Consider the following 27,633-nt stretch of genomic DNA (forward strand, 5'->3'; position numbering starts at 1 on the left):
CTTTACACACTCTTATAGTGTGCAAATATTGGTCCCGGTTATAGTCACTTGTGATGATAGTCGTTAAAGCCCACCAACCCGCATTGGAGCAGCGTGATGGGTCAATGCTCTAAAAGCGTATCCTATTAGAAACAGACTGCGGATGATACAAGATGATGTGATGTAAAAAGAGCGCTACCAGTTAAAAATTAAAGTACTAGTCTAAATGATGTTAGATATTGAGCCCAACTATTAATTTATTTGTTAGTCCTTTTCTTCAAAGGAGAACGCTTTCTTTAGCTATTTTAATTTCGTATAGAGATTTGTGCACTTTGTTTTAATATGATAATCTTTTATGATATAAAGGACGTATTTAATGATAGGAGGAAGAATTGTAACTGAGTCATCAGCGACGAAAATGTGTAAGGCGGCTTATTTGTAAGCTCTCTGTGACTACACCAGAATTGGGCACCACTGGCTAATTTAATTTAAAGTAACTAACAACTTAGTAAAAATGTATTAATGAAATAGTTGGGCTTGATTGCTAAAATAACAGCACAGGCCACAAATAATATAAGCACCGGAATGGTACTAAAATAAATTCTTTACCCGAAAATACTCATCACCTAACAGTCTTGGCCCGACCCAGGGATTCGAAACCAGCCAATTATCACTAACATATTATAATGTTTATAACAAGTAATACTTTACAAATAATTAATCACTCAAATCGGCCTAGAAATCTTGTATTGATCTTGTATTGGAATTACCTCTACCCTCCATAATTGGAATTTAATTAACCGCTGCTAACGCAAAGTCATAAGCGCCAAGCGGTCCATAAGGTCTCTGATAGTGATGTCTATCTATCTCGCTCTAGCATACGGTTGTACCATGTTCTTGCACTGTCTCATCTCATCGCCGATCTTTAGTTATATATTATATCTATGATACACAAAAATAAAATAAAAAAATATTAAATACATTACAAAAATCAATTTGTTTAATTAAAAATTACAATTCTAGTTTTTGAATCTCACATTGACAACAAAATTATTTTGAATCTACTACCAACGTGACAAATTGCCACCTGACACTTCAAAGCTGTCTGTCAAAGTGTGAAAGTGTCAACTGTCAATTTACTGCTCAATTCGATTCGAGCTAAACATTTCTTTGTTTACGTACAAATTCATAATAAAAAAAATTATGAGTCATTTAATTTGATACCATATATTTCGATGATACAGTTATAGGAGCGTTGCATTAGTTGCTAGTTTTATACAGAACTTAGGTACTGCTACATTTATAACGGTGTTATGATTTTAGCCTAAATGATGGCACTGCCTGTGGAAGAAAGTTCAATGTTAAATGATGATATAGAAAATGATGTCACAAGCAGTCACAGAAACCTAGTTGTTAACGAAAGAGGTAATAACTATTAGTTATTGATAATACAGCACTTACAGTATTTATTACTGCCTTTGTTTGTAGCTAATTAAAATGTAAATAGATCATTATTATTTACCTATATGTTAGCCAGCAATGATAATTCAGCGATTCTTGTACAGTGGAGCTGAGATAATTAGCTTATCTATCAATATAATAGTGTAGTCTGGTTATTACTATTCAGCAATAATTTTCATTCCTTGTTAACATTAAATGTACATACCTACAAAATGTATTGTTAAATTTATAGATTTTCCTGCATCGTTGTAGTTCAGTGAGAATTGAAATTTTTCCATGTGGAAATTGTATGAATAGCATGGAATATTGTCCATACAAGTTTTATTCAAATCCAATGCAAAATATATATTCCTTATCTCAAGTAGGTAGATACACCCCCTAACAGGCTTTTTTGCATATTGATGTGACTGTTTTTCTGAATCACTACTGGTAAGGAATGCTGTTTCTACTGAGAAGAAACTGGCACTTATAGTACTTGTTTGATAGTGATATTTATGGAGTTACATTATTTCGGTTTTACTTTTAAAAATTTGTCATAAATAAAAAAATAGGTTTGCAATATGGAACTTCATAATATATATGTAAATATCATTTATTTGGCTGTCCTTTAATGATGTTCACACAGGAGAAGCGTTTTAGAGTAAATGTGGTAAAGTAATGAAGACTGAGATTGAACAATATGACACTGATAATCACATGTATTACTGCCATAATTACTCTCAGTTTTATTATTATTGTGGTTGCAATTTTTAATTTTTAAAAATATCCTAAAAAAACTCATGTGATGTAGCCCCATAGTAAGTTCATTCATCATATCAACATAATGTCCGCCCACTACAGGGCACAGGACTCCTCCCATAAAGAGAAGGGGTACAAGCTGTAGTCCACCTCGCTGGCCCAGTGCAAATTGGAGGACTCCACACATTTGAGAACATTATAGTGAACTCTCAGGCATGCAGGTTTCCTAACAATGTTTTCTTTCACTGTTGAAGCAAGTGATATTTTTAATTCTCAAAATTTGCATAGCTTAGAAAAGTAAGAGGATGCACTCCTCTTACTTTTCTAAGTTATGCAAAGTTTCTAAGTTACCTGGGAAGTCTCTAAGGTCTAAGGTATCTAAGTTATCTATCTAAGTTGTCTGGGATTCAAACTTGGCCCCCCCCTAAAGAGAAGTTGAAGTCCCACCCACTAGGCTTTCAAAGTTCATTCATTGTATAGTATTCTTAATAATAACTGATAATTATAATGATAATAATTTGAACAAAATTTTGTCATTAGTTGAAGAGACAACAGGATGGATCAAATGTCGAACAGTATTGGGTATCATGGGCTTTTTTGGCTTTGCCAATGTATATGCTATGAGGGTAAATCTCTCTGTAGCCATTGTAGCAATGATAAATTCAACAGTACCACTACCTTCAAATGACTCCACATTAGATGTATGCCCATCTACTGGACCCAGTAATACAACAATACCAACAGTGAGTATATTAATATTCTAGATCATCCGCATCATCATCCTGTCAGTTAATTTCCCACAGGCACAGACCTCTTCTCTCTAAGGAGAGGGAGAATTAGAGATTTAGACCCTCCACTCTGCTTCAATGCTGCAGATGGGCTGGCTTTTGTTCATTGTTGATAGCATGCAAAAGCAGTGTAAAGTCCATTTGCTTATATACGGTGTTGTACCGTTGTGCCTTGCCTTCTTGGCCCGTGCTGCATTTTGTCAAATACCCCGCTGCGCTATCAAAGGATGACGCGTGCGGCGTATATACGCTGGAGAATTTGGCATAATATATCGAAGTTTCATCCGTACAAGTAAATGGTTCTGTTTTTTTACTTTGGCAGAAGATGTTTTTTCGTACTTGGTGTAGTAACTAAGTCAAACAGATGTTAATAGATATCGATATTTTAGTATGGATTTAGAATGTAATGACGTTGGATCCTTTATTATAAAAAGGTACAAAATGAACCCAACACTTTGCGTGATGAAAAATATTGTCTATTTCACTTCTGTATATCTATCTTTTATTCAAATTTTCCTTTGAGTTGTCTTTATTATTTACATTCGTATCTATCATAATACCTTAAAAATATAATGGAATAACAATTTACTCAACAAAAAAGTCACACAAGCTACTCATAAAACGCCAAATATACAAAAAAAAGTCTCCTGCCAGTGTACCAACACTATAATTGAAACTAAATTCATATGAAGAAAAAAACAGAAAAAAACTATAATTGTGGTCAAAGTACTGGGTTTGATTCCTTTGAATTCCTCAATCAGGTCTTGTCTGGTAGAGGTCTAGATACAAATACTCGAGCCTTATTCCTTCAGTTCTGCATGTTTCAAACTTGTACTATCACTTTCCAGTTAAAGTTATAGTCAAGTCATAGAAAATAAACTTGTCATAACTCATAGATTAAAAGAAAATCCTACAAATTAAAATAAATAAATTTAAAGTATGTTATGTATTTATATTTTAAGAGTATTCATTCTTTTTTTCCTGTATTATGTAATAAAGGTGTTTAAATAAATGTTTTATTTTGAAAATGAGTTCTCTAACACATTTGGATTGAGGGTGAATGAGGTAATATTATCTTAAACAATGCTTTTTGTTTACATGCTTTTATGTTCATTACAGAAACAAGGTGATTTCAATTGGACTGCAGAACAACAAAGTATAATATTAGGATCATTTTTTTATGGATATGTTTTGACACAGGTAAGTTAGGTATAGTGACGGTTTTGGTGACTTAGATATATTGATTGAGAGTTTAAAGTATTAGTTAATTTAATCAATAAACATAATCATTGAATTTTTTTTATTTTTTTTTATTAACGATAGGCCAGCGTTTGACGACAATCATGCCCGTTAGAAAGCAATGATGAGGTCTAGGTTGGAGCACGCTTGCCTAGAAAAAGCCTATTCGCTCTAGCCTTAAAGGTACTCAAATTATACGTGGCAGGAAACACAGTTGCCGGGAGGGCGTTCCACATCTTAGCGGCACGTATCAGAAAACGTTTCGTGCGTGTTGATGGAATATCAACCACATAAGGATGCCACCGCTCACGGTGTCTCGCTGTCAATCAATTATTTATTTGAATCAATTATTTCCTCAAAATAAATGAAAGAGCTTGTGAACTAGAATGCCTATTTACAATTATGTATTACATTTTAATACTGTGTAGAAAATTTCAAGGCTAAAATTTAAAAGTCCTACATGTGAAATCATCGTGAGAGATTAATTTCAATTCTTATACCAAGAAATACTTGGATTTTATCCTCCGGTACATCAATAATTACACTGATCGCTAATAACTAGTTGATGTGGGAATAAATATGACCTAGACATAACAATTGCGATAATTTTGTTAACCCATGTTATTAACTATATAATTTATACCAAAATTTACATTTCTTTGCTTTTATTGCGAACGTATTGTTATTACAGCGAAGCTTTTTGGATTTATTTTGTAGATTCCAGGAGGACGAATAGCAGAAATATACGGTGGTAAACTCGTTTACGGCGTCGGTGTTTTATTGACGGCAGTTTTCACATTACTCAGCCCAATAGCCGCGTACACAGACTTTAAGTTGTTCATTGCTGTGCGCGTTCTTGAAGGTTTGGGCGAAGGTGTAACTTACCCCGCCATGCATGCAATGCTTGCGCGATGGATACCACCCTTGGAGAGGTCAAAGTTTGCGGCTTATGTTTATGCAGGTCAGTGTTCTTATTTGTTGTCCGCGTCATAGTTAGTTTGCTACTGAACTTACTGAAACCCGCTTGCGATGGTACGGTCATATGATGAGTCGAGCTTATTACCGTATTCCTAAAACAGTTATGAATATACAAGACGGAAAAAGAGTCAGGAGGTCCGATGGCGACCACTAAAAACCTGGCTATAAACAATGAAAGATAACATTAGAGCGAGCAACATAATAGAGGAGAAATACTAGGAGGGCTGACCTCAAATAAATTGAGATAATAGCCAAGAGAAATGAGAGAAATCATAGTTAGTTTACCAAATCGATTGAGATTTGTATTGATAGTAGGTACAAGATCATATGAAATGCAGACGTTTCATATAGACTGAAACAAATTAAGGCATACGCATACAGAATGTTTGGCCCCGGCTTTCGCATTCTGTGTCATGTTTCTTAGTATATAACAATTCGCCTTTGCTATCCATATTCTTCTTTTTCGAGTTTCTGTTAAGGTTTTGAAATAAGTTGCATTTCGACCGTTAGCAATTTATTGTGACCCCCCCTGTAAAAACCAGTGTATGGAAACTGTGCTATGAGGGAGGGCCGTGTCTAGCAGTGGGATAGGCTAAGAATGATGAATATTGTAATTTACAGTTGAAATTTCTTCCTAGGCTCAAACATAGGCACGGTAATATCATTGCCGATATCAGGTTGGCTTTGCACACTGGAGTTTGGAGGAGGCTGGCCTCTCTGTTTCTATTTGTTTGGAGGGCTGGGTGTGGTTTGGTTCATTGCGTGGATCTTCTTGATATACGACACGCCTCAAAGACATCCAAGGATATGTCCTAAAGAAATTGAATTCATCACTCAAACGATTGGGCCGCAGGTAACGTTGTTATTTTGTAAAAACATTGATATTCAATTGTGTATTTATATAAACTTATAGCTTTCCCACGCGACTAAATTGTGTAATATAATATTATAGCTTTCGCACGGGACTTTGTCTGCATTTATTTGCTTCTGAGCTAAACAGTGTCCTACGATTGTTTTCAGGGTGTTAAGTCTGTTTACAAGCTATATCTATGCAAAATTTTGTCAACATGCTTTTATGCCGTAGATTACCTATCTACCTACTAAGTTTATTGCTATCAATCCCGCGGGAACGGTCCCCGGGTGATTTTCCAACTTACCAAATTGTATCAAAACAGCTGCATTTGATACCGGTATACATATTACGTACATATCATAATGATTGTAAAAAGCTCGCTTAACCGCCTTGGAGCATCGTGTTGGTTTTAAACTCTAAATCTGTGCCCAGCAGTGGGACGCTAATTGGCTGAGAGTGATGATAATAATAATAGAGCAGACATAACCTCAGTTGTGTGTGTGCTAGCAGTGATCCCAGATAGGCAAGAAAATAAAATAAAATTGCTTTGGAGGAGGACGATTTCAATTCGACTGTATGTTTTTTTTGTATTTTTTTCGTATATTATCCGCAATTCGCTATTTGATAGAAGACAATATATAAGTACACTTTAATTGTACACAACATAAATATGAAAAAATGCAAATTAGTTAGAAGGTACAATATGGCGGCCTTATCGTTACATAGCGAAGATAAAAATAAACTCATAACTAAAAGTGATAAATTAAAAATGTAGTATTTATTATATGGATGAGGTTAGAAAAATCTTCTCCATATTAGATTCTCAATTCGACTGTATGTTTATTTTGTAAATTTTTGTTATGTACTTATGAATTAAGTACTTATCCGCAATTCGCTATTTGATAGAAAGGAAGATGTAGGAATGAATACCCTTTTATTGTATCTACCTACACAACATCAATATGTAAAAGTGCAAATACTATACTCGTAGAAGATACAATATGACGGCCTTATCTCGACATAGCGAAGATAAATATAAATTCGTAACTAAAAGTGCTAAATTATTATTGTAGAGTAATATGGTTAAGGTAACAAAAGACACTAAGAGTACCTAGAATTATTAAATTATTGTTGTTATAATATTGAATTGCGCGTAGCATTATCACTAAAGTGGGACGCGGTGATTCACGAGTGATTCGCGTTACGTGTAAGGTCACTAGAGATTCATGTTTTTGGGAGCACAGTTATGTACAATTGCCTTTTGTTTATATTATGTTTGTTTTACACTAAATGATCAGCGTGGAATATATAATTTCCTGTTTTCGTGTAAGTCAATGTTAGTCTAGGTATATATATATACATCAATATGTGTATTATTAGTGTGATATTTACATATCCTACCACTGAATTTTCTGAAAGAATTTGATAAAATTGCATAAAACTTGAAAGCGTACTTGCGTACATTATGAAACCAAAATTAACTATTCACATTTATTATTTAAATGTAAACATTTATATTAAAAAATGCTTTCGTGCGCAGTCAAATATGCCAATGCAATAGAATAAATCAATATAAACAAAACATAGGTTATAAAAAACTATCCTCGGTTTCGGTCGCGTATACGGTGTAGGAACTAGGGCGCGTTTGGAACCCTCGTAGCTTTAGTTTTCAGTTGACGAATTTAGTTATCGCTCTCACATGTAATGTACGCATCAAAAGTGCCATCTATGTGCCTATTTGAATAAAGTAATATTTGACTTGACTTTTAACTATTTTTGCTTATTACACTTTGTCACTTACTAAGCTATTGGCAGGAATTTGTTTGCTTACTATACGAAAAAAAGCTAAAGAGTTGGTTTTTTTTTCAGTATGATTTTAAATATCTTCGTGGTATTTGATATAAATCCAATTCTAGAAGTAAGCTATAGACTATAGGCCACATACCTTTTCAAAACGGAGACGGCCGGGCGGGCAATGCAACGCGGATGGACGTAAAGTTAATGTTTGTTTGGGACAGAAGTTGTACGAAGGTGAAATGGCGGGGGACCGTCTCCGTATAACAAATTAAAATTATTGTAAATGATTATTTGTCATAATAAATAAATATATCAACAGCGTGTGCTCAACGAGAGTCGATAAAAGTTACCGGCAACGTAATATGTAATTTGTGTCTTTTAATTGATTTGTAGGAAACATTAATCACACAATAAATGATAAGTCACAATAAGATGGATGAATAAACATTATCAGCTGATGTGACCTTTTTTATAGGCTAAATAATATTCTCGATTTGATTATGAAGTCATAAAAATATGACTCACATTTTTAGTAAAAATATAATAAAATAGGCCGAAATGATTTCCGTTCGATGCCGCGTGTAAATGATTAGGGGTAATGGTTTAATATAACTGCCATACGGGTTTAATATAGCAATCAAACCGGTTAGGTGCAACAGGTTAGCGTGCTACCATCTTAGACTGCAACATTGATGTTGCAGTCATCAGATGAGATCGCTGACAAGGGCACAATTTTCGTGAAAAAAAAAACGTACTCAGAATGTGTTCCTGACATGTCGTAATTGAATGTATGGTGTAACTCGGAAGTGCCTTTGGTTATCATTAAAACTAGGTATTAATAAATCAACTTCAATTTTGTTTTTAAATAATTAAGCACTAAAATTCATGTTACACACCTATTAAGGTCTCCTCTCTCATAGAATAGAGGGTTGTAGAGCATAGACCCACACCGCTGCTCCATTGCGTATTGATGGGTTGTTTAATGTTATGTTAAATATGAAAATAACGGAAAAACTGAGGAAAATACTCTAATTTATAATGGTGGGATAGGCATTTTAAGAGTTATGAAAAGCCTACCCTTAAGCATTTATAATTCTGACTGGAGACTTCTTCATCTTATATCATCTGCATACTCTGTGCATACCCTCAATGCACGCCACTGGGCATAAGGCTTGTAACAGCGTCACTAAGGGCGAGCGAAGCTAAAACGAAGCGAGTTGAGTCCCAGGGAACGTCGACATCGGGTGAAGTGGCAGACTTCAATCGGGTGTCTCTTGTAATACTCGAACCATATATAAAGTCAAAATCAAAAATATCTTTATTCAAGTAGGCCCATAGGTGGCACTTTTGTTGCGTACATTACATGAGAATAACACGGTAGTGATAGATGATGGCGATAACCATATTCGTAAACTTAAAACTAAAGCTAAATACTTAGGGTAACGTCTGATAGTTTAGTTTTGTTGGACTAGAGTTTAGTCTGCTTTTAGTCACTTCACAAGTAATACGTGCTACAAAGTGCTGTCTTGTGTCCATCAACCTAAGACGTAGGTTTTAAGCCTCATGTGCCTGATTACATCGGCAACCACGCTCTTTATACGGGAACGCAGCAATGCTGCTAAGAAATACGCATTGCCGTAAACTGATTTATTTATTCACAAGACACCAGCAATTCAATGTAACAACTTTCATTAAAAATTAAACAGAATCCATAAAAAAGGATCAAAAATTTGTAACTCTGAGTCGAAAATTATGTTTAGTGCCGTCACAAAAATCAATTATAGGTGTAAACAGCATTATCATTATTATCTCCGGTCAAAAAAAAAAAAAGAAAAGTCTTAAAACTTGGACTAAAAACTTCTACATCCTAGGTCCCTGAACGAGCTCTTTTACAAAAAGCTCTACAACTACTACATTATTATTTGATTGCATTGTGTGTCGTTCATCAGATATGACATTGTAGTCTTGCTTTTATAGGACGAAGAGACTTCAATATCAATACCGTGGTGCAAGTTTCTCACTTGCCTTCCTCTGTGGGCGATTCTGATTGCCCAGTGCGGCCAGTCGTGGCTGTTTTACACGCAACTCACGGAATTGCCGACATACATGAACAATATACTGCACTTTGATATTGTTTCCGTAAGTATAATCTTAATTTTATTCAATTTTAATGTGAAACATAGCAATAAGTAGAAATATTATAAGTAAAGTAGTAAAGAGTTTAAACCACCTTGAATACGTTTACTAGTTTTTCCCGCGACTTCATCCGCGTTTTTTTTTTTGGCAAATGTTAGGCTTTTCAGGATATATATTATTATTCCTCGCTGGAGGATTTGGCAGCGATCAGGCCATTGATGATAGGACCCGCCATGCACTGGGTGGTCAACACCTTGGCGAGAGTGCGGTGAATACGCAAGTGAACCCCGTGCTCTCACTTATACTCGTAGGTCTATCGAGGACCACACAGAGTTTTTAGTGGGTGCAAGTCCCACATAAGTACGCCGTTTCCCCCAACGGAGTGCGTCAGGCATTTTCTCTGTAATAAAAAAAAAGGATATATATTATTATCTACCTTCATGATTTTTTTTAAGCAAATGGAAGCAACTGTTTTTCAAATACTGAGCACATTTAATTCTATTCTATTACTTCGTGATTAGGTTAAGGTCTTTGGTGAAAACTGCTGTGAAACATTTATAGCGCGTGAAAAAAGTGTATCAAAAATTCTTTTCCGACACTTTTTTCATCACTAGGCACTACATATTCCTTTTCTCTGGGCGCTTTTTACTCAAAAATTACTAAACGGATTTTCTTACGTTTTTCACCAATGGACGGAATAATTTACGAGGAAGGTTTTAGTATATTATTTCCATTTATGTATTTGTTTTTCAGAACGCGCGACTATCCGCGTTGCCATACCTCACAGCGTGGGTGGCGGGAATTTTGATCAGTATTTTTGCTGACTGGTTACTCGCGAAAGGCTGGATTTCTCGGTTGAACAGTATGAAACTATGGAACACTGTTGGTAAGTTGATATTTCTACTTATGATATTCGAACAGCTGTCATTTTGTTGCTGTCAATTACACCACTTAGAACACAAATTTTGGTGTACTTTACTACACAAGTTTAGCTGCCTCTAGCTCCTCTGCCTCCTTTGGGTACTTTTTGTATAAAGTATTTTAACCCTTTCTAGGTTAATAATTTTTCGTCGCCACTAAGTTATTCGGCTTAGAAAAGTTTTAAAGTGGTTTTTACCAAATTTATCTGCCTGACCTCCAATCAGATCTCCATCGTTAGCTTTGAAACATTATTGTTATGTCCATAACTATCTATAGTTGTAATGTTACAAAAATTTTAAAATTGCGGCCATTTATAACATACACCATAAATGGGCGGGTTTTGTCGATAATATTACGTTTATTTCTCGGTTATTAAGTACACCTGCTCGTCAACAAAACGTAGTTCTGCGTTAAAGATAACACCAGTCGCGTTATCCAGTATTTTTTTTTCAGCGGCGTTTATGCCTGCATTTGGGCTCCTGGGGATCGCATGGGCGGGCTGCGACCGCATAGCTGTTATGGTGCTGCTTTCCGTCACTTCAGCCTTTGGTGGCGCCGCCTACGCGGGTATGTATGCTTAAAGGAGTTTACATACCAAAGTTGTGACGAAGGTACCTCCTTACACGTTGGTTTATCGGCGGCACGAAATTAACAACTTCCAAAAACGTCTAATGCGACTGCCCAGCGTGGTGATTATGGGCAAATCCTTAAGAGACCTTTAGTTCAGCAGTGGACTGTTATAGGCATAGGCATTTATGATGATGTTGGTCACATTGTACATGCGCGAACTTCTAAGAAAGACAACTTCAGGCCAGCAAATTTTAATTTACATATGTTTTTTATATTCAGTTTTTGTCCCTTCAATCATTGCCACTTCACCTTAAAACTCGCTTTTCTACGAATCTCCTGATTTCTCTCCAATCTTGGGATGGTCTTTATTGCAATGCGCAGGTTTTTTTTTACAACTGGACCTTGCCTTTTTCATAATGGAGAAGGGTTTAAAGAGCGTAGGCCCACCACGCTGTTGCAATACGGTTTGCTAGGCTTTATCGACTATTATCACAAGTTTATAATAATACTTGGACAAACAGCCTAACTGGCTTGTACTGAAAAATTCTTTAACTGAAAAACACTATATCTGATAATTTTTAGCCCGGCCCGGGATCCGAACCCAGGTCCTCTTAACTCGAGGGTAATCATGGTAACCATAGATAGACTAATGAGCCTGTGTTAATTATTCCAAATTCTTGTTCTGCCAGGTAACCAGATGAACCATATCGACTTATCGCCGCAGTTCGCGGGCACAATGTACGGCATCACGAACGCCGCTAGCAACATCTGCGGGTTTATGGCGCCCTACGTTATAGGCCTCATCATTAGTGATACGCAGGTGGGTCCTAAATTCCAAAGAATACTAATGCCCGCTTTCACTAACGACGAACAAGTTAATGCCTAAATAACTCATACAACAATTCCTAGGCATACATCATACGTTCACCATTAGTTATCACCTAAGAGTTGGTAAAACGTTTTTTGTTCTATAAACATTGTCTACATCGTTAGGCATTCTATTTAGGTAAGGCCTAGCTTTAGTGAAAACGGGCATAGTTCATACTATACGTACTAATGTTAGCGGTATTAGCCTAGTTGTTAGAGCTTTGGCCAGGGTTTCAGGATGCCGAGTTCGATCCCTGGCACACACCTCGAGGTTCTTAACACTTTTCAGTGGGTTTGTTTTAACAATCTAAACTCTATGGTTCGCGCTTCACAGCTCGGTGAGTGACAGGGACGCCGTTATACGTTAGAGCGAGATAGCAGTATTAAAATTAAAAGATTTTATTCAGATACGCCATGCGCGTTGTTCCTTATTGAAATCATAAAAGCCCTTAGGGACAGCATTAAAAACATAACTTGCCCGTCTATATGATGTATTGACGTACTTGATCTTTCACTAGTAATAAATAAGGCATAGTCGAACGAGTGGTGTGAAATATATATTTTATATCCTGGAAAAGCATTTCTGAGATATGAATACATATAATATAATTTATGGACTGTTCTCACGGTGTTAAAAAATATAGCCTTCGAGATCTATGCCTCACACGAATACTGAAACCTTTACATACATTTCGGAATAAATAAATAATAATACTATGTTGACGGTAATTAAAAGTTTCAGTTTTTCTTATTAATTTATATTTAATTTTAGCAAACCTTGGGGCAATGGCGGGAGGTGTTCTACTTGGCTGCCGCTATCGACCTTGGCGCTAATCTCTTCTACTTATTCTTTGCTAGCACAGAGGAACAGGTATTGTGAATCTTAATTTCCATACTAATATTTGTTACAGCAATGGTGTAAAGTGAGTTAATAAAGGGTTCCTGACGGATTTTCAAAAAAACGACAAATAATCGCGGACGAAGTCGCGGGCAACAGCTAGTAAAATAATATTTTTTTAATTTTAAATATATTTAAATACTATTATAAATGTGAAAGTTTGTTCTTTTGTCTGTCCTTCCTTCTCGCCCCAACCAATCAAATTGATTTTGGCCACAGAGTTAGTCTAAAGGACAGAGAGTAACATAGAATACGTTTTATACAAGGAGAACAGACTTTTCCGCGTAATTTGTAAAAACACGGAAGAAGGACACGTGCAACAGCTACCTAGTTCAATAGTGGTGATAGCCCAGTGGGCAGGACTTCGACTTCACTTTCGGGGCGTCGAGTTCGAATCCCAGCTCGCACCTATAACTTTTATAAGCTATGTGCGTTTTAAGCAATCCAAATATCACTTGCTTCAATGGTGAAGGAAAACATCGTGAGGATACCTACATGCCTGAGAGTTCTCCATTATGTTCTCCAAGGTCTATGGAGTCCACCAATCAACATTGGACCAGCGTGTTGGACTACGGCCTTAACCTCATATCGATATGATGATGATTGTGATGAATTGTTTCAGGACTGGTCTCGTCCAGAGATCGACGACATGACTATCTCGGCTCCCGTGGAAAGCCTCCTCTTCCCAGAGTCGTAGGGCTCGGCCTCTTGCGGTGCTGACACCGCTCTCTAGACTAAGGCCTGGACTGAGTACACTGTACAAATGTGCAACGTGCTTTATTCCATTGTGATACGTATTCCTCTTTTGTTATTTGTTCGCGGTCAGATGTTAAATCAATTTAATATTAATGACGTCATTATACCAGTATAGAAATAAATATGATACCTTCGATCAAAAATGTACTTGATATGCGGTCTGGCATGAAATCTAGCAGAAGTCACAGGTTTCATATTTTATTGATTACTTTCTAACTATTCTTAATATGTAAACAATATTTTCATTACTTTATAGTGTAAAGTATGTTTTAGAAATATAACAAAAACAAATATGTCAAAATAAATAAACACAAATAAAATAAAAAGAGATATTCTTTATGAATGATTGTTCGGCATGTAAGAAAAAATGGAGTGTGCTAAGGTTAAGTTGAGTGTATGAGAATATTGAATGTAACTTATAATCTCTTAGGTCTTTACATAAAATAAGATATTACGTAACTTTTATTGTTTATTTTGTCTTATTTTCATTATTTTTATAGTGAAAAAACCCATTGTTTTTGTGCTTAACATAGAGTTAAGTTACCTTATTATTTGTGAATGTAATCTTATTTTTCAAACATATTTTTTGACGCCTGACAGCACTTCTAGATATTATTGATCGAAGGCGGAAGCGTACGTATAACAGGCCACGTGATGCCGAGTGGCGGTACTACCTAACAAGCATAGAAGTTCGTATTTCATGAATAATAATATTTTAAACCAACTATAATATAAATTTATGTATGATCATTTCAAAAGTGTTATAAAGTAGGTCTTCTTGAAATAAATAACTGCATTTTACACATAATATGAATGTGCCCAGGGCTCAAAGATAGGGCAAGCTTTTAATATGTATTTAGAAGGTCTTAAAAATTTGTTGTTTCTATATCTGTTAAATTTACTGTCTATGTTAGCTCAAAAAACCGCACAAGACATAAGAATAAGAAAGAATTTGTTTGTTGGGAGGCTTCGGCCGTAGCTGGTTATCGGCAAAGCTTTGCCGCTAGGCGATTTAGTGGTACGATGCCGCGTGGAAACTGTTTAGGATTATAGATTTAACTGAAGGCCTGAAAAGGTTAGCCCGCTAAAAAGTTAAACTATTTTATCAGTAACCCTCAGGTGAGGTTGTAGCGATATAAAAAAAAAGAAGTTGTTAACCAAAAATTTTAAATTACGCAGAGATTCTGCTTTATATTGTATAAATAAACATTCATATCTTACGTGTATTTAAAATCGAATGACTTTTGTAGCATATTTTTATTGAATTATTAATCGAAAATCTAAAAGTTATGTTTTATAATCGTGGTGCTGACGCCGAAATATTTATGATATAATTCTAGGCATAGAAAATACCTCTATTGATTTGTCTTAACACGCGTACTGTGGCGTGGGTTTGGGTGGCGTGCTAAAAGTATGTCACTTCGTTAGTTTTAAAAAGATAGTTTTGAAAAAATAGATGTTTACCGATTCGAAATTTTCTGTCAGTCCGTGCGTTTGTTCCGGCTTGTCTCTGAAACGGCTGGACCGTTTTCGTTGCAGGAAGGTAACATAGGCTAATTTTAATTTTTGAAATACAATCTCTTTTGGGCTTAATGGGACTGAGAGTCCCAAGTTAGGGGGAACAAGATGTAGCGTTCCGATACGATGCTGCTTAGTAACCGTAGGGGTACGGATTTAATATAAGTTCCATACCCTTAACAGTTCAGCCCGCTCACATCGTAGACTGTATCATCACTTCGCACTTAGAAAGATTGCAGTCAAGGTCTAACTTGTAGTAAAATAAAGGAAAGCCTCTAAAAGCGTTTTTAAGATAACATATTATGTTATAGAATGCAAGTTTATATGAAAAAAAATCTGTGGTAAAAATTATGCGGACGAAGTCGCAAGCATTCTTTAGCAAAGAAATAATTCATTCGTATTCCTTTTTACCTAAAAGTGGCAAACCTAGTGTAGACATTTTTTTAGATTAACTTTTAAGTATATAAGTATACACTATCTGACCCGTGCAACTATGTTGCACCAAATCGGTTATTACCGGAAAACACAAATAAAATGACATTTTCTAAAAATGAATCTTAGCTAGATCGATTTATCGCACCCGAAACCCCTGTATACTAAATTTCATGAAAATCGTTGGAGCCGATTCCGAGATTCCAACTATATATATACAAGAATTGCTCGTTAAAAGATATAAGATTAATAATTAAGTAAAATTTCGATTAAACCTATCTTACCCTTCAGGAAGATACTCGTGATCCAATACTAAGTGATCTAGTTAAAGGATATTCACTGTCTCTGTCATTTTTCGTTTTTCCCTTTATGGGCAATCGGTAGAAACATTTCTGCGAGCATACTTTTATAAAAATTGGCAAAAAGCGAGTCAAACTCTAGCACTAAGAATGATCCAAAGCCAATAACAATCGACTGCTGAACTAAAGGCCTATCTTAACTTGAGGTTTTGCCCACAATCGTCTGGACAGACGGGTTGGTGATCGCAGTAGACTGTATTAGGAGCTGTTGCCCGTTCTGATTTAATTTCCCTTAGCCGCCTCGTACGACACTCGCTGGAAGAGGGGTCGTGGCTGTATTCTGATCGGCTGCCATCAGCCGGCACGTTTAGTGAATTGCGCAGTAAGTTTACGTATAAATATTTATTTGGTCATCGCCTTAAAAATAAAAAAAGGTGTTTCTAGGGTTCCGACGTCATTAGTAACTTTGTAAACGTTAATTACTGACTAGCTGTGCCGTGTGGTTTCACTCGCGTTAATTACTGGACGCTTAAAAATCTTTGCTTTATGTGTCAATTTATTTAGAAAGGTGTCCACTATTTAGCATTACGCTGTTCGGTGACGCGGGTGAAACTGCTAGGCACAGCTAGTTTGAAATAAGTCATTGCCTTTAAAAAAAAAAAGGTGTCCCTAGGGTTCGGACCTCATTAGTAACTTTGTTTGTAAACGTTTATTGCTGACTAGCTGTGCCGTGCGGTTTCACCCGCGTTAATTACTGGACGCTTGAAAATATTTGCGTTATATGTGCCTATTTATTTAGAAAGGTGTCCACTATGTAGCATTACGCTGTTCGGTTACGCAGTTGAAACTGCTAGGCACGGCTAGTTTGAAATAAGGCCATAACAGTTTATGAAGATTTGTATTGTCGAGAATAGAGTTCTGTCTGTGTAGCTCGTGACAGAGCTCGCCATGTGTATTTCTCCCACAAAGCAGCATTGCTGTATTCCGGTCTGAAATCCGTGGTTGCCGGTGTAATTACAGTCACATAAGCTTAACATCAACGCCTCAGATTAATGGACTCAGGTCGGCACTTTCCGGGACGTGTCCTTTGCATACAAAGTGAAAAGTGCCAAAGGACCACCTGCTTGGACCTTCAATTATTACTAGAAAAAAAAGTGCGTCTAATAGTCGAAATACGTTGGTGCACCAAATACTAAAAACGGCCAAAGATTTTTTCCACTTAGATTACGAACTATCGAGATGCTTTTCTCAGGTTCGAATGAATAAAAAAAATACTATTTTTAAATATGAACTTTAAAAAGGAATGACTATTATTGACTGATTGGTAATATAATTTTAATTGGTAATTGGTAAGATGATAATATAATATTAACCATATGTTACTGTTACGTGTTATTTGTAGATGGTTTGATGTGGCAATTCATCAAAGTTTGATGTATAATGACTCTTAAATTGCTTAAGGAAAAGGGTTTTGAAGTTTGGCTTTCCTCGCTCCATTGTAACATCTTACTAATCTCTTCATTGCATTTTAGTGTAAAATATGATCAAAAAAAAAAGTGCGACAAAACAAAAACAAACACAATAAAAAAGGATTTTCTCTATGTAGGTGTGTTTTAATATTTATATAAATCAATTTTATAATAAACTTTACACTAAAAAGTAACAAAAAGATTGTTTACATTATAAGACAAGGCAGAAAAAATAGGCTTTTTGTAGAGTTATATTGTGTCAAATCTCTATAAAATATTGTTTATATATTATAATGTATCGTTCAAGTCTAAATAAATATCAAACATATTCTCTATAAATACCACATAGATTGACTTAGAAGGTTGATTTAATGTCTATCTAGGATAGTATTACCTCTTGAACGTTATTTTAGAGCCAATTCGTTCATTTAAGGAAATACATACTATTTTTTATTGTTAAAAAAATAATTTGTATTACCCAGTTAAATTAAAAATAGTCTATATTTAATATTTTATAACTTGCATGTTGTACAAACTTAACTTCATCATAAATAAAGCACCAGTACCATAATTTAAAATTAAATACTCGTGTCTAATATTATGAGCCCTTATATCTATTTTATAAGGTCCTAGTTACGAGGAAGTTTGATGAAAAATATTTTATTATATTTTTCATATGGAACCCAAATATGCAGATAAGACTGCATCGGTCCAAAGGATCCTAGAAAATGTTATATAATCATTCCAATAATTAAATTATATTTTAAGTTAATAGTGAATTTATAACAGTATTTATAAAAATATAAACATTTTTAATCATATTCTGGATAAACTACAGTCGTGCAAAGCAAATATTATTAACTTGTAAAAATTAAAGTACACGAAACCAAAAATCCTCATAAAATCTGGCCGCTACAGGATGGGTTGCTGATGTGTGTCAGTTGGTCATATAAAACATAAACAGATGACATAACCTGCTATGGTTTTTAAAAAAAATGTTTTTTTTTACATTAAATTTTGCGCCAAATCACGAAAACTAATCATCGAATGCGGAAGTGTCTGTGTAGCAACCTGGCAACTTGATTTTGGGCAAAGAGTTAGTTGAAAGGGCGGAGAGTTAGTTGAAAGCGGGAGAGTTACATAGGCTACTTTTGATCCCAGGAAAACAAAGTGGTTACATGCTACTACTACTGCCAGGTAATCATGTATAATGATTTGTCATTTTAAAACAGAAATAGTTTATTATATATCTAATACTTTTTGTAACAAACAATTGCGTGATAGATAAATGCAAATAACTTTAATATTTACAAAAAGAATATTGTAAAATATTTGTGTTGATTGAATGTTCGATTTAGAGAGGTGCGATTGGGTTAGAACTTGACCTTTGTCAGCTTTTGGTAATCTTGAGATACTCTACTCAAATTTTTGTTATTCATTGTTCTTAGGCTCAAATAAAGTTGAAATGTGCTTGTCATATTATGTCATAAAATGTTGTTTGCAGTGTGGGTCGCGTGGGTAAAAAATATAGAAAAGTATGCTTTATGTCAAATACCATAGGGCCCACAGTAAAATGTTTTAATTTCAGCTGGGACAGTGTTAAGTATTGGCTTAACACCGACTCGGCTGAAATTATAACTTCGCACATCACATATTGTGACGTGCGAAGGTCATAAGACGTATGGGCGACAAGCTAATTCAAATTCATACAAATTGTGATTTTATTCATTTATGGTGGTTGTAAAAATGGTTTTTGAATATTACGAATCGTTGCGTAACCCTACACGAATTTAATTCGTGATTAATATATTAATGATCCGAAAATAACCTAATGCAATCGCCCTGCAAGCCAATTAGACAAGTGTCATCATTGTCTCTTACAGCGTGTAGGTACAAAAAATTATCCATACGTGTTTTACTTGAATAACATTGTAAATATTCAATTAGTATATTGGCGAGAATCTCCTAAACAGCTGTCTAATTTTAATGTCATATAATCTACTATAGTTTTAATCGACAATAACAATGTAAGTATAAAATATACTGAGACGAAACATAGACAAAAACTTTGCTGACTTTAATTTATTTTTGTACTCATGACTTCAGCATTAGCTTGAAAAGATCAAGTTTTTTTTCAACTCTATGCTAAAATCGTATCATGTACCTAAAATTATTTACTAGATATGTTTATATAGGATTGTAAAATGACTTGCCACTGTTTGAAAATTAAGGAATACCTACTCAACAAACACTAAGAAGAATGTAACTATGTATTTTTGTAGAAGGCATACTAAAATAAATTTTCAACAAAATTATCGTTATTTTATTTTCACCTGACGCGCGCACAGATTAATAATTTGTTTCGTAAAACGCCAGTGGTGTAATAATGGCACGTTAGTTTTTTGCTCCTAACATTCGCTTCGCTTTGAGAAAATTATATGTTACGTGTATGAAATAAGGGTTTGAGCGAATTTTTTGGCGGCAATCTTTACACTATCACCGTCTTCCGCCCGTGGCGATCGTAATTACTAAGTGTGAACGACCGCGAAAATACTAATATTTGTTTTCGACCCCGAGCAAATAATTTTCTCACTGGATGTAACCATCAAGTAACAAGGTGTGCTATATAATTACACCAGATTATTATTTTAAACGTGCTTCTCGCAAAATTTTGCAATCGGCAGGTGCGACATTTTTATAGTCCGCACTACTCATAATGCATCCAAATCCCATTTAGAGCTCTCCGCTTTGGGTCTAAGGGCTTTAACGATTATGATCACATGTTTGGCATAATAACAGACTTTGACAGGGTTTGAAAAGGGCTAAGGGTGGACAATATGAATGAACTAATGGGCTGGTAATGAGAATTTCTCTTGACATTGGCATGTAGAAAGTGACAAAAAGTATCGATATTCATTTCTACATTATTTTTTTACTGATTATAAAATATCGTATTTGAAACATTTTCGATACTGGTTTTTTTACCCTTATATCGGAAAAATATCTATTTACCGAAAAAAAAAAATGTTATATCGCTACGTCGTTATTTTATCCTAGTCGTTTCTTGACAGATAATCCTAGTACTGGTAATTTTTTTCCTTGATACCAGGATAATTTTTACTGATGATCTGAAGTAATACTTAATGATAAATAACTATGCGGTTTCTGGGAAGAGGCCTAATCTCTCTTGCTTTTAAGATAGGTACTTAAGTTTTATGCCGCTGGAGCCATGGATGCCAAAGAAGCTTTACATACGTTGGCGGTTCGTATAAAAGTCGGAGAAAAAAAACGAGAGATACATTTTTTAATGCGCAGAAACGCTAGGTTACCAACCACTTAATTAAATCCAAAAAATGTTCTAAATATAACTATACTAATGCAAGGTTCGGATTTCTTTCTGTTTAATGGTCTACCTAGGTATATTATCTAGGTAATTTTTTAACTATGCAGAAACCAGCAGAAGTTAGGTAATAATGCCAACCAAAAAAACAAAAAGAACATCATTGTATCAAGTTTGGAAGTTTTTCCTAAAGCGTTCTTATTGTTTTTCTTATTTTTTAACGATGAAGCAGTTAATATTTTATGCTCCTATCTTTCTAAGGGTAAACTTTCTTCATAACTTTAAGTTACGACTCATATTTTGTTAACATAATTGGCCAGCGTAAAATGCTATTATACGCGAAATGTTTTTAAAACTTTCAACTCGATATTTTAAACCTTTATGCAACGTCATAAAAAGTGCCTCAACAAAAGTCGTTATTGAGAAACCCTTGCATTTCACCATTAACAATGTTCGTAAAGAGATTATTTTCGCCAGCGCGTGTTGGCAAATATTTTGGCTCTTATTGTCCTTTTGTCCACTGCCTTCAACCCGTCAATTTTACCGTAAAATTTAGAGGTGAAATTTTTACGAGTCGCTAAAGGCTACTATACTGACAAAGCTTAACGAGTTGCGCGGCGTGTTTATGACTGTATTTAAAAATGTTTCTGTATAAACTCTGCTTCGTCCCTTCGCCGCATTGTGCTATATTGTTGCAGGCAAAATAACGGTTAGAGTTTGGTTAAGACACGATTGTTTGTTTTGTCACAAAAAGAAGGTAGAACTGTCTGTCGGCAATTTCTTTGTGTTCTCTAACGTATTAATTTAAAGAAAGGAATCTATGAGTGATGTCTCTTGCATTCGAATTGCGGCAAAGTAGGTACACTCCTGGTGAACGATTACCTACCTACTTATTGTGCGTGACACGCACCTAAAAGTATTGTTGCCGGTAGTGACTTTACATCGTCATAAATTCGTGGTGAATCTAAAATGAGAGTTAATCAATTGAAATAACCAAGTACCTACCTACGGAGTTACTTAAAATATGTGGAAATGTATTAGCGGGATTGAAGAGTTTACTTAAATTTAGGTTGGGTAAAGCCGTGGCCGAAGCCGTGGGTAATGGTTGTTTTTTTTCAGATGCCCCTCCCTGGAAATCTCGCAGAAAATGTATGAACTCGCTTAATCACTAATCTAAGTGTAAACGGGGCTATTTTCTAACTTTTGAAGAAACTGCGCAGTAACACTGGCAAAATGCGCATTGCAATGCCATAAAACCGAGCAGTGAGCAAGCGCTACAGTCGCCAGTGCAACAACTTACTTTTTCAAACTAACCATAAAGCAAGATCATTTGCGGCTGTTTTAATCAGTAAACTAATGCAATCTTTGGTTTGCACAGTCACAAAACTCTACTTATACCTAATGCTTCGCGTAAATGTCTGTGATTAGGGTGTATGACAAAACAGATCCCACTTAAAAAATCTAAATTGTCCCCTATAAGCCAGAAGCTGGGTACGCCCATGATCATAGTAAAAACTAAAATTCGAAAATTATTTTTTCGTTTAAGCTTATTACGGGCAACTTTGAAGCGCAGTGTGCGCCTCTGTACAGCTATGAAGAAAAAATTAAATAAATAAATTATAAGAAATTGTAAGAATCAAAGTTGTAGTGTATGGGTTTAGGTACTAAAGAAATCTAGAGCTACAGAATTAAGAACATACTTACAGAAATCGCGTACACGACTAATATTGAAGCATCGCACATCATACCATTTAGCAGATCATTTTACCTCTTGTGTTTTTAGCGTTCACCATAAAATGAGGAAGTGGGCAATAGTTTGTGAGCTAGCAACATTCCGCGGATGTAAAGTGAGACGTGGACGGGTTTTTTTACTGTTTTTGGACACAATGCACTGCATACAATGAATGAGGATTCTGTTTGTTGTTAATTCAATGTCTAGAGCCTATGTAATTTTTTCGAAACGTTGACATTGCTGACTTAGCCAAAGTAAATAATTTTGCCCTTACAGTTGCGGCTAATGCAACAGCATTTTGATTGGTTTGTATTAAGAATATACCTACCACTAAATGCTGGATGCACGATGAGAGCAATAAAATTCTGGTCGGTTATGCAATATAAAACATTTATTCTCGCTAATTGTACCGGGCTGTTTATTTGTCTTGTCAACTGTACATTTTCTGTAATATATTCTAAGGGGAAACAACTCACATTGTTTTCATCGGTATCGTAAAGTTGCTTTGTATTCAGAGACCGCTGGCTCTCGGTATCTCACTAACAGGCAGTGCTAACAATAAATTATTTTGACAACTCTATTTAGCACTAAATTATGCTCACAATTATAATGTTATTTTATAAATATTTGGTGTTCACAATCCATCTAGAGTTATCTAATTATTTCGGACTAATTTGTTGCAAACCCGAGCTTGAGTAGACTAATATTAAATAATAATAAATACTACAATACACATCGCCATCAAGCCCCAAAGTAAGCGTAGCTTGTGTTATGGGTACTACGATGACTGATGAATATTTTTATGAATAATATACATAAAATACTTATAATATATAGATAAACACCCAGACACTGAAAAACATTCATGTTCATCACACAAACTTTTTCCAGTCGTGGGAATCGAACCCACGGTCTTTGACTCAGAAAGCAGGGTCGCTGCAAACCTCGCCAATGGGCCGTCTAAAGACTGTAGTTGTACTGACTGACTGTACAAGTCCATTGCTAAACTGTAGTTGAGGCTCTAAATTTAAATATTCCTATCAGTGAAACATTTAAAGTCTGATGACGTTGAGAGAATCATGGTTAATATAATGTAGTTGCTATACTTTTTTTAACTCCACGATTATGCGGAGATAGTCTAGTGGTTAGAGCTTCAGTCTTCTTGTCGGAGAGAGCAAGCTCGATTCTTGGAACGCATCTCTAGCTTAACATATTAACAGTGAAGGAAAACATCGTGAGGAAGCATGCATTTCAGAGAGTAATCCATATTGTTTTTAAAGGCGCGTGAAGTCTACCAATCCGCACATGCTCAGCGTGGTGGACTACGGCCTGAAACCTTCTCATTCTGATAGGAGACCTGTGCCATGTAGTGGGCCGGCAATGGTTTGATGATTATGATGGTGATACTTAACTCATCGAAAGTTTCTATATAATCTTCCATACCTACCGTATCGTATATATTGTATGAATATACATTAAAACATCTTTGTTTTCTGAGTAGTAGTATATTACGAAAAACACATAACTACGGGGAAATAGAGTGTCGTAAAATACCCCATTGTGATATGTGTGTGATATTAGGACATCGAATATCATAGTAAAATATGTAGAGCACTAAAATGTAGATATATATAGATATATATATACATTCTAGGTAAATATATGTTATTACATTATTAACGTAGGTACCTCACTCATTGATTATTTATTCAACGACAATTTATTTAGGTTCTGCGGTTCTGTGGTATTACAAAGAATTTAAAAGTAAACCCTTTCTTGTCTTTTCATTTTTATTGCTACCGCGACGAATGGGTACACCATGTAGCTATGTTTGTACATTTGAATAGAATTTCTTTTGTTGTTCGTATTGAGTGGCGGTGCAAGCGGGCGGTGTAACTAAAAGTGTCGAAGTAAAGAAAAAACCACAGAATAACATGTCTTATTTAGTCATGGTAAACGTGCAATTGTTTAAAAGGATATCCTTAAGAATGTTTTTTCGAAGTCCATTGCAAGTTGGACTACAAAACTTTTTGAATTAGGTACCTATCGGTTTTAAGAAATTCTGAATGGCAACTCGGAATAGGTAACTGACCATCAGTTACCTACTCCGTGTTGTCCCTGTATACAAAATTTAATGAAAATCGTTGGAGCCGATTCCGAGATTCCATTTATATATATACAAGAATTGCTCGTTTAAAGATATAAGTTATCTATGCAATAGAATTAGATACTCTATGATTAGTAGGAAGATATGTACCTATTCTTACAAGTCTATTATTATCTAATGTATAGTGGCCTCTGTTTTGTTTTTTATTCTCTTAAACACCGGTATTTTAGTGCTATGAATAAACAAAGACGTTATCAACAAAAGACTTAACAGTATTTGCTCTATTTTTGGATCGTAAAAACGTTTAAAATAGGGCAATTTTTATTGTACAGATGACTGGCGATGCTAATAAAACGAAGGTTTTCAAACGGGCCCAAAAAATTGTAACAGTTCTCTTTTAAATAAAAACACAAAAAAGTAACGGTACTTAAGTAATCTTTTATTTTTTACTGCGTTTACATGTTTGCTTTGAATTTAATTATGGATTTCATGATTCAGAGTAACTGCCTAGGGCATGCCTTCATGTTTAGTACGTCTGACCGACGACGACCCAGAGGTTTGCACGTTTGACTACAGATAATAAGATCCACGGTCAGGATAATTTAAAACTTTGGTAGATATAGTCGTCTTGTCTCGTAAATGGAATTATCCAATTTGCTATTTAGCCGGACGATTCTACGTACAGCATACAGGTTAATCCCCGATTTGTAGCATAGAAAACCTATTCATATAATGCTCGTCAGATACCTACTTTTATCCAAGCAAAGCCTAGTCAGGAAAACAGGACGAGACAATTATTACACTGTTTTGCGAGCAGGCACTTTACTACTGTAGCTTCCTGCGGGGCGTCTATACCCTAAGTTCCTTATTTATATATTTTGTAAAGCGACGGGTCAGTTCAGCAGTATTCTGCCACTTTCAACTGACGGCGCATTTCAAATGTTCGAGTGGAAAAATGGACTGCGAAAATATTCCCATGTTACTCCATTTTGTTATGCCCTTAAGGAAGCCGAAGTCTTCACGAGAGAAAGTCACGTTCCACTGTGTGGAGATTGCCTCTTTTGAGTAATCTAAAAAAATCTAAATCTTTGAATTTTTTTGGCAATCTAATCTATCGCCAATATACTCGCTCGTGTAGGTGCAGCCTTAGTTTGTTTTTTACTTTGGGTTATCTGATGAACTTACAAAGAAAAGAATAAAACTTATTACTATTAAAAGAATATAATATGAATGTTTTCACTATAAATAACATTTTTCATCACTTTTAATGCGTTTTCACTATTTAAATTATAAATAGGCTCCCTATTAGAAGTGAAAACTTATTTTCGACTTACACTTTTAATTAATTATTTATTGAAGATTGCGAGCGTAATATCTTATAAGTAGTCTTCAATCTGGCATGGTGGCAAAAAGATCCTATAATAGTTATAAAAAATGTAGGTCAGGTATAAGAAGTTTTGTGTATGCATGAAGTGGATGTCAATGCGCGAAAACTTAGTTTGCGGATGCGAAATGGATTGCTGACTACTCTTTATGAACGTCCAGAACTACGGGTAAGTTCAGTTCAGTTCAGGGCGATCAAAAATTTAGAGACTACTAAGGTAGGTATATCTTCGTTAATATATGATGATCGTTTACATTCAATATTCAAATGCCGTAAGACATTCCGGGCATTGGAAAAGTTAGCAACGAAAATTTGAATAAAAATCCCAGGCGTTGCGGGCACATAATAAGAGCGGAGGTCTGAGCAACGTTTGCATATGCAAAGCGGTGACTGGGAGCTTTGATGTTGCCGACAGCGACAGATTTATGCCTAACATTAGAGCTGATGGCAACACGAGGTGATGTCAGCGCTCTGAGATATTTGAATAAGGCTAACTGAAGACTAAGTTATACTTTTAGCAACTTTTGAAGCGAACCTTCTTATATGATACTAGCGTTCATTTGCGACTGTATAAAGTTGCAAGGCAACGCTATTAATTCCATTAAGTTTTCCATTCTTTCTTCCGCTATCCTATACAATACTCACGGTAGGTATGGAGCAAACTTTTAACAATTAATCATTGTAAAGTCATAATCTCCCGGGGATGCTCAAGTTTCAAAGCGAAACGTGCGTAGAGTTTACATCGTTGAATATCTGTTTGGTGTAGAATATAAAGATTGGAGAAATAATTAATTTCACCATACAGATTCTGCTACATTTCGCTGTGTATAGCAAATTAAGCTTCATGGAATTCCGCAAAGTACCTAACACCTGCTTCTTTCCAATAACCAATCGTTAGGCATAGAGTTAGTTGAAACGACGCGGTTTAACATAGGCTACTTTAAATCCTTGAAAACATTTTTGGAGCACAATTCTTGAGAACGTTCACAGGAGTATTCGTATTTTTTATTTACGCAAAATATCGTCCTTCCGTCACGGCGTTTGGTTGCTTAGTTAAAGCACGACTTTTATTCACTGCGGGTAACACCGCAAGGCTCAGCTAGTTGCCAATGATCTAAATACAATTAAAAAATTTGCGTGTATGCTTTGTACTGCCACCCACAACGCTACTTTCCTTAGTCTAACACCCTGAATACGCCATTGTGTGCACGTAAATGTAACATATAGAGGCTTTCAGTCTACGATGTCACTTGTGTGACCTTACGCGGCGGACCAGGGCACGCGTCCGCCACACTCAAATGCAGTCGCGTGCCCCAGCTTCCACCGATGGCTCCCGACGCGCGTCGCATCTCACGCCAGTCGTGCGTCGAC

At 35.5% G+C, this 27,633-nt stretch overlaps 1 protein-coding gene across 1 annotated transcript; it reads left to right on the plus strand.

The window, feature by feature from the left end:
- Positions 1–1,131: 1,131 nt before the first annotated feature.
- Positions 1,132–14,235, plus strand: LOC120628848 (putative inorganic phosphate cotransporter). Its single transcript, XM_039897487.1, has 11 exons — positions 1,132–1,404; positions 2,719–2,921; positions 4,086–4,166; positions 4,923–5,166; positions 5,822–6,036; positions 9,811–9,972; positions 10,723–10,855; positions 11,344–11,457; positions 12,150–12,280; positions 13,100–13,198; positions 13,848–14,235. The coding sequence occupies exons 1-11, from the start codon at positions 1,308–1,310 to the stop codon at positions 13,920–13,922; spliced, it is 1,554 nt and encodes a 517-aa protein (XP_039753421.1). The 5' UTR covers positions 1,132–1,307; the 3' UTR covers positions 13,923–14,235.
- Positions 14,236–27,633: the final 13,398 nt, after the last annotated feature.

This window comes from Pararge aegeria, chromosome 13, assembly GCF_905163445.1.
Source record: "Pararge aegeria chromosome 13, ilParAegt1.1, whole genome shotgun sequence".
Lineage (NCBI taxonomy): Eukaryota > Metazoa > Arthropoda > Insecta > Lepidoptera > Nymphalidae > Pararge > Pararge aegeria.